General features: G+C 38.4%; 1 protein-coding gene and 1 long non-coding RNA gene across 2 annotated transcripts; one reads left to right on the top strand and one right to left on the bottom strand.

Annotated features, from left to right (window-relative positions):
* Positions 1-381: 381 nt before the first annotated feature.
* mylpfb (myosin light chain, phosphorylatable, fast skeletal muscle b) lies at positions 382-5,348 on the bottom strand. The gene is made up of 6 exons (XM_032573601.1): positions 5,213-5,348; positions 4,740-4,838; positions 2,858-3,038; positions 1,886-1,964; positions 1,759-1,807; positions 382-712 (listed from the first exon to the last, which is right to left on the bottom strand). The coding sequence occupies exons 1-6, from the start codon at positions 5,213-5,215 to the stop codon at positions 611-613; spliced, it is 513 nt and encodes a 170-aa protein (XP_032429492.1). The 5' UTR covers positions 5,216-5,348; the 3' UTR covers positions 382-610.
* On the top strand, positions 4,759-8,376 carry LOC116726746 (uncharacterized). The gene is made up of 2 exons (XR_004340656.1): positions 4,759-4,859; positions 6,970-8,376. It is a non-coding gene; the product is annotated as an uncharacterized LOC116726746 (long non-coding RNA).
* Positions 8,377-8,625: the final 249 nt, after the last annotated feature.

Below are 8,625 nucleotides of genomic sequence, written 5' to 3'. Positions count from 1 at the left end.
AAAAAATAACCAAAACTGGCACAAAAAAAATCCAAATCAGTTTCTTTCAATAAAAAAACTTAAGAAACTAACAAAAACTGCAAGGTCTGTGTCTGGTGAATTTTTGGTTAAAACATGTTTGTTTTTCATTCAGTGGGTAGAAAATTCAGACATCTTACTCAAGTAAGAGTAGTGATACTTCATAATTAAAGGACTAAAATAAAAGTAAAACGTACAGTAAAAATAAATTTTGTCAAAAAAGTTACTACACTAAATGTAACTAGTTACTACCAAATTCTATAACTTTTGCATGCTAGCCGTACGTTTGCACTGTTGGCCTCAAAACGCAGAACAGAGTGAATGGATGGAGGGAGGAGAAAGAGGTAAGGACAGAGATAGAGAGAGTTTCAATGTCATAAGATTATTTTTATTGAAAATAATCCCATGTTCTCCTGTTGTTCACAAACCGCACCCGTCCACAGCGTCTCGGGCAAAGTAGAGAAGTCTTTTGGCGAGCGGAAATGTTGGACGAGAGAGTTTGTGAAAGTGAAGTCACAGCGTTGGAGAAAACAGAGCGAGTGTACGGTGGCAGAGTGTTGGTAGAGGTAGAGAGCTGAAGAGAAGAAGGGATCTACTCCTCCTTGTCCTCTCCGTGTGTGATGACGTAGCAGATGTTCTTGTAGTCCACATTGCCAGCCACATCGGGGGGGAAGGCAGCCCACAGATTGGTCATCTAATAATGGGGAGAGGAGATCACAGAGGTCAGTCTGAGTAGGTCAAAAAGGGGTTAATTACTTGGTACATTTATATTTCACCAGGCATTCTGCAAAACCACAAAATCTTACTAATCATTTCTGACTAGTTTCTAGTGCAAATATCTTAGTACACTTGAATTAAGGCAAACTTAAAAGTAAATTTTCAGCAAAATATAGGAGCTTATTTTAAGTCAATAATTCCTTAATATTGATGAAGTATTAGTTTCACTGGTATATTCCACAATCAACTGCCACTTTGCTGTTACCTAGCAACACCTGCCAAGCCCAGGCCGTAACCTAGCAACACTTGTCAAGTCCAGTCCGTTACCTAGCAACCAAGTTCTAGTTCCATTGGCAGATTATTTCACTTATTACATTGAAAAATGTAGTGTTATTAGTTTGTGGCTCTTCACTCGACATCCTTTTGCCCAAAAGTGCTAAAAAACAAAACCATTTTGGAAATATAAAGATGAAAAAATAAAAAGAGCTAGCTAGCATTCTTTCATTTTTGCTTAGATTTTCAACATGTGGAACTACTGCTAAAAGAAATATCAATTATGTATTTATTCAGGTCTTTTTGTCACTACATGCTTTTTCTCCAGTTTTCATAATTTTAGAACATTTTACTCCAAAAAGTGTTTTCCCTTTCATGTAAAAATCCAATATTCTTAATTATAAAAACAGAATTTGAGTCACTTTCTTTTAAAATGCTTGCTATGTATAGCTGAGTTTTAATAACTCAAAAAAAAAAATCAGTAGACTTCTCAGTAAAAGTCTCAGGACAGACGTTTTTTTCTACTTATTATAAAAGTTTGGTTGAAATAGGACAAATACTTTGTGTTGTACCTAACATTTTTCATTGAATGAAAACCATACGAGTGACAATTTTACCCTGATTTAAAATAAAAAGTTGAATATATGAATTTTTATCATTGTTGAATTGCAGTTAGGTCCACAAAAAAATTGTGAATGGGGTACAAAGTTTTGCAGCTAACGGCTAAGAAAGTCGGTGAAAGTAGCTCACCTCCTCACTGGTGAACCTGTCACACTGGGTGGTCAGGAGCTCCTGAAGACTGGAAACAGAAACAAATATATTGTATTGAGGAAAACAACTCTGAGGTGTTATAAAAATTTGACAGAAATATTCTTACAATTCCTTCTTGATGCTGCCGGTGCCTTCGGGGTCCAGGACCTTGAAAGCGCTCACGATAACGTCCTCGGGATCAGCACCTAACAGCAACACAAACCCAGTTCGTCAAATAATGTCAAACAAAAAGTTAGAAAAACCTACTCAGATAGCAAAATATGTTAATTCAATGTTGAATTGTGGTCAAAAAGGTTGACTTTTGGTTTAGGTCAACAATTGAGGTTGGAGCAACCATCAAACAATCGCCCAATTGACATGACGGCGGCTTCTGTCCCCATGCGGAAGCAGAGCAAACCCTGACAAACAAACCGCAGACATGTTTTGAATCATTTTTGCCTTATCAGCCAACACTGAGCCAAAGGCGGCGGGCGAGAAAATTCTCAGAGTCCTGCATCAGGTCTGAAAGGTTATTAGTGGGAAACAACAGAGAAATCAACGTGAACGCCAAAGAGGAAAAATTATGAGGGAGACAAAGTCTCATTGGATGTGAGAGAGAACGCTGTGTCGAACACATTTTGCACATACAAAACGGGTAAGGAATGACTTGGAATAATACCGACTTGTGAAAATCTGCCTTCAGGAAAATGCAGTTACTGCAGCACGTTTTTATGCTGCCATAGAAATAACCATTGGAATTTACACACAAAATCAGGCATAACTAACTCTAGCCAGTTAACTTTTGTTGAAAAGATATAATTGAATAATGTTTTGTGGTCGAATTCTAATGATTGAAATACCAACGTCTAATCAATGTATGCACTGATTCAATATAAAGTTAACACAAATGTACATGTAGACCAAAATTTAGCTAATGGTTGAATCAACATTGATATGCTATCAGTTACGGTTGAAAACATAACTTTGACTCAACATGTCAGGTTTCAACATCGATTCAATATTTATGTCTAAACATATTTCAGCACTGATTCACTCATGTTTTGCCATCTGGGTGAACAGTTTGTGTTTGTCAGCACACCCTTGAGCTTCTCGCCGAACATGGTGAGGAAGACGGTGAAGTTGATGGGGCCGCTGGCCTCCTTCACCATGGCCTCCAGCTCGTCGCTCTTCACGTTCAGCTGGCCCATGGTGGCCAACACATCCCTGAGGTCATCCTTGCTGATGATGCCGTCTCTGTTCTGGTCGATGATTGTGAAAGCCTGCAGGAAATATCAGTCGAAAAGCTCAAAAGTAAAATAATAAGAAAAACTGCAAATATGTAGCTGTGTATAGGCCGGTCGCAAACAATTAATCGCGTGTTAAATTTAAACGAACTCAATAATAATTTCCATTTACATGATTAATCTTTTTCTACCAAAAACTGGATTACTAAAGTCTTCAGTTTGGTGCTTTTGTCACAACTGACCTTTTCCTAAGAATAATTTTGTTTGCAGAAACTTCATAATTTGTTTTATTTGTTGTTTTGTTTGTTTACTTTGATATTTAAAATGCCTTGAAGTTCCAGTGTTAACTGAACTCAAAAACACAAAATCTTACCAAGTATTTTTGTCTTGTTTCTAGTGGAAATGTTTTAGCACACTTGAATTAAGACAAAACTAAGAATGCATTTTCCAGCAAGACATATGAGCTTATTTTAAGTTGATAATTCGTTAAAACTGATGAAAAAGTTCTAGTTCCACTGGCAGATTATTTCACTTATAACATGGGAAAAATATCTTGTTATAAGTGAAATAATCTGCCAGTGGAACTAGAACTGGGTTGCTAGGTGATGGGCTGGGCTTGGCTGGGGTTGCTAGGTAACGCGCCAGTGGAACTAGAACTATTTCATCAATATTAAAGAATTATTGACGTAAAACAAGTTCCTAAATCTTGATGAAAAGTTAGTTTTAAATAAGTTTTGTCTTATTTCAAGCATACTAAGATATTTGCACTAGTTTCCATTACCATTAAATTACTTGAAACCTTCTGGGACAATTTATCGTCCAGCAAAAATTTGTTACCGTGACTGGCCTAGCTGTGTATGCAAGTATTCTTGGGATTAAAAGGTCAAGATATAAGACACTAAAACTGTAAAACAAAGATTCTCACATTTCTCACAAGTCCTTGTCTTAAGACTTGTTAATAGTGATTGTAAGTGGGAGTTAGTCTGCCAAGGCAAACGTGTAAATGTGCAGCCGTTAGCCGCTTCCCTTGTCACATAGCGGGGCGTTTCACCCCCCTTGAAACCAAAGATGGCATTGGGAAACTTTCGGGACTTGGCAGCTGGTCGTCCACTTGTCTCTCGAAGGTGTTAAAAAGGCTTTGGTATGTGAGACAAGCCCCCTTGCGACATTTAAGGACAAGGTATTGATTACAGCTGTCATCCTTTTGCCTTGTGACCGAATCTTCTGACCATGCCACCAATGTTCTTTCACCTTTGGAGGTGCCAGCTAAGCTACTGTTGGCCTCGCATTCTCCAATCCCAGAGATGCTTAAGGAGACATTTCTGTCGAAGATCAAGGCTGCGACCCTCTGATGCTATAAAAACTAGACTCAAGGGGCGAAACAACCTTGGTAATCCCTGAATGTTGACTCAACTTGTATGTTTTCATACTTCCCCCATCCCGTTCTTTCCAGCTTTGATTAATTGGACTTTCCACCAGCTGTTGGGCTGCATTCCTGTGGAGTCATGGAGCAAAGTGTCTCTAAGGAGAATTACGGAGCTAACACAGAGGAGAGGAGGTATCACCTGACTCCAGAAAAGCTCAGATTTACCGTCCTGTCCTGCTGAGAAGGACAACATTGGCTTTCAGAAGCACTCCTATGTTACTAAACAAGGCCAAATCATAGAGAAACAGAGACATTCCCCAAAATCACACCAGTAAAAATTACATGTGATGCAGTGATTTAAAAGAAGATACCTCCTTGTACTCCTGGATCTGGCTCTGCTCAAACATGGAGAACACGTTGGAGGATCCACCCTCACCCTGCTGCTGCCTCCTCTTGGCCTTCTTGGGTGCCTGAGAGATGGAGAAAAACAGGTAAAACACACACAAAACATAAGGTTTCTACACCCTTAAAGATACAGAAAATAATCAACAAATAAGACAAGAAAACTTAACTTTAACCCTAGATCTAAAAGCATCTCAAACTGTTGATTTCTAGCAAAGAAAAGACCTTTATCTCTGCCCCTTTGTTGTTAAAAACTTGGTTATCCAATTTAAAATGAAAGTTTGTCTTATAATCTTGGGATAAACCAGTTAAAAAAAGGCATTTATCCTTCTTCATAATTAAGGGTTCAAATCCAAAGTTTTGAGGCTTGATTTTGGGTGACTCCAACAATCTTGGTTGTCCAAACTGTGATGCAAACCGTAGCTCCAGAAACAACACTCACCATCTCTAAAGTTTGTTGGGTTGTTGTTGGTCAAGAAGAGAAGCCTGTACACCAAGCCGATGGGACTGACATGTATGCATCGGCCCCTTGGGGTCTTATATATTAACTTGACGGGGGCTAACTTTAGCTACATCATCAGGTTTGGCAGGGAAGCAGAGCTGAGGAAAGAGTAAGAGAAACAGGGGAGGAGTGAGGAGGCGGCTGGGCGGATCGGCTTACAGGCGGCTCCAAAATAGGCCAGAGAAGTCTTGGAATGAGGTGAATTCAATGCCAACAGACGGGGCTGACTTTGGTGTCGTCAGCGGACAAATGAGGCCAAATGGATGCAGAGCAACGACCGGGTTCATCTTTGTGTTTGTTGGTGGCGGTGGAAGAAGAAGACAGATGTCCACCGGCTTTATTCGAATGACCCCCAAACAGATGGGGTCAACTGAAACTCTGCTTTCTATTAATTTATCCTCCAGCGACGTGCGGTTGGTGTAAACATATTTCCAAGTCAACACCTTGATAAGTGATAGGCCTGGGCCTCAACGACTCATCAGCGATCGCAGTTAGGATGTATAAACAGTAATGAAACCTGAAAACGGTTGGCGAGAGGACGCTGGTCGGGTTCCAACGATGACATATGACAACCAGGCCTCACATGTGAAACACAAGCACGCCTTTACGACTGAAGGAGACGCAGAAAAACGCTTTGTAAATAGAAATAATGGGTGTCAATGGGAGGAAAAGCTGGAATTTAAGTTAATGCAAAAATCCTCCAGAGTCCAACTGTTCACTGCAAAATCTTACCAAATACTTTTGGTCTAGTTTCTAGTGAAAATATCTTACTACACTTAAAGACAGACAAAACTGACTCATAAGTAGCTTTTCAACAAGAGATAGCAGCTTGTATTAGGATGATCTCCCTCTTAAGAATAAATTTTTCCCTTAAGTAAAATGTGTTAAATGCACTGCAAAAACAAACTCTTCCTACCAATCACTTTTATCTAGTTTCTGGAGCAAATATCTTACTACACTTAAAATAAGACAAAACTAACTTATAAATAACTTTCCACCAAGATATAGCAGCTTGTTTTATGTCAATAATTCCTTAATAATGATGGAAAAAGTGTTAAGTTCCACTGGCAGGTTATTTCACAATGTACTGGCCGTTTGCCGTTACCTAGCAACACCAGCCCGTTACCTAGCAACACCAGCTAAGCCCAGTCCGTTACCTAACAACCCAGTACTAGTTCCATTGGCAGATTATTTCACTTAGAACAAAATATTTTCCCCATATTTTAAGGGAAATAATCAACCAGAGGAACTAGAACTTTTTTTCAATATTAAGGAATTGTTGATTTAAAACAAACTTATATCTCGCTGAAAAGTTACTCATAAATTAGTTTTGTTATCTATTTGGTACACTTGATAAATTACTTGGTAAGATTTTGTGGGGGGTTTTAAGCATTTGGAAAGCAAAAAATGAAGATTATTAACTAGTTTAGTGGTTTTCTGATCAGGGATGCACTAATTTTGGTTACTGTGGGGGTTTTAAGACAGGAGGAGCGTAACCCACCCACCTAACGCCATATATGAGCTCCATGGACTCCCATCAATCAGTCCACTATACAACCAAGGCATGTATTTGAAGTTGAGACGGCGCCTCTCCTCTCCTGCAGGTTGAATGTTTTTCACATGACATATGACCCAGGTCTCATCATAAGACAGGGCTTTATTTAAAATCTTTTTTTTCTTTTTTTATCCTCCTCCAGATATTGTCTTGAAGGTGAAAGGAGAGGCAGAGGGAGCAGTCAAACACCATAAAAACAAGACAGCTGTACAGACTGAAATAGCAGCGCTGCCCCCCCACCACCACCACCACCACCATTCTCTTCTGCAGCCATTTTGACCCTGTACTAACATTTTGACACTCTTCACTGATTAGCTTGCTTTTTTAAACCCCACTCGTATTTAGCGCCGTTTGTAATATTTATTGAAATATTTGGTGAAGAGTTGCCGGATCTAATCTAAAATGGAAACATAGCTAATCTATGACTTTTTGGAACAATTTTTAGAGCGTCTAAAAGTAGAATGGGAGTTATTAAATTCAGTTTCATTGGGTTGGAATATCACGACACACGTCACTTTAACGTTTATTACTAAATCACTGGAATAAATCGTGGTTATGTAGTCATGTTTAGTTTATAATAAAAGCTGGTTGAATTAGTTTTGTATAAAAGAAAACCGTTGAACTTACCTAGCATGCTGTTTGTAGCAACAGTGGATACTAAACATACCGCGCCATCATCCTCCTACCACTTCCTGTCCTCGTCTTCTTCGTGGTTTGCGCCACTGGTCACTTCCGGTTGCTGATCATGTGACTCGTGTGATGCGGAAAAAAGGTGTTTCCTTGTAGTTTTGCTAAATAAACCAGTTTTGATCATCCTAACGCCAAAACTTTATCGAAAAACGATCCCCCTCCCAAACTGGCGTGTTTCCATTAATCATGTTTATTTTTGAACTGTCAAATTACGGGATTATATGGAAACGCAGCTAATAACATGCACAATTTGGCCACTCTTGTAATGAGATTAGGTAGAATTAATTTTAAGCTGATTCCTGGCTTTTAACTGTAGTCCTCAACTTTATTAAAACTGTTAAAATATCTGCCATTTCATATGACAATATTGTTGTATTGTTTATGATACAGTGCCAGTTTTGATGTGGTTTTAGGATCGTTGTGCTGTTGGAAAAAAAAAAAAAAGTTAAAATTTCCATCTGTGATCCAAACTCACTATTAAAAGAAAAAAAGTGAGTCAAGATCTATTAGACTGAAACTGATACCTTGAAACTTGGCAGGAATTTGGATCTGCCAAATGTTTTTTATTTTGTGTATTTCTACAGGAAGTGGGCGGTTTTCCGCAAGTCGTCATGGAAAGTTTTAATGGCTATGAGCCTGTGTGAATCGCAGTAAATCCAAGTCAACTCAAATTTGATTTAAAAATTAATACTGCATCCATGTTCACATTTATTCTTTAACCATAATTGTAATTTATAGATTACAGTGTCAAAATGTAACAAAGGCAAAACTTCATACTAATGATCAACAAAGTAAAAAGATGATAATTTATTGAACAATGTATGGGAGGAAAACATAAAAACAGAACAAAGGAAATACAGTACAGACCAAATGTTTGGACACACCTTTTAATTCAATGAGTTTCCTTTATTTTCATGACTATTGACATTGTAGATTCACACTGAAGGCATCAAAACTATGAATAACACATGTGGAAATATGCACTAAACAAAAAAGTGTAAAACAACTGAAAATACCCCTTATATTCTAGTTTCTTCAAAGTAGCAACCTTTTGCTGTGATTACTACTTTGCACACACTCTGCATTTTCTTGATGAGCTTCAAGAGGT

This window comes from Xiphophorus hellerii, chromosome 10 (genome assembly GCF_003331165.1).
Source record: "Xiphophorus hellerii strain 12219 chromosome 10, Xiphophorus_hellerii-4.1, whole genome shotgun sequence".
Taxonomy (NCBI): domain Eukaryota; kingdom Metazoa; phylum Chordata; class Actinopteri; order Cyprinodontiformes; family Poeciliidae; genus Xiphophorus; species Xiphophorus hellerii.
Note: the sequence above shows the minus strand (reverse complement) of the source record. Positions and strands in the feature narration are given on the sequence as shown.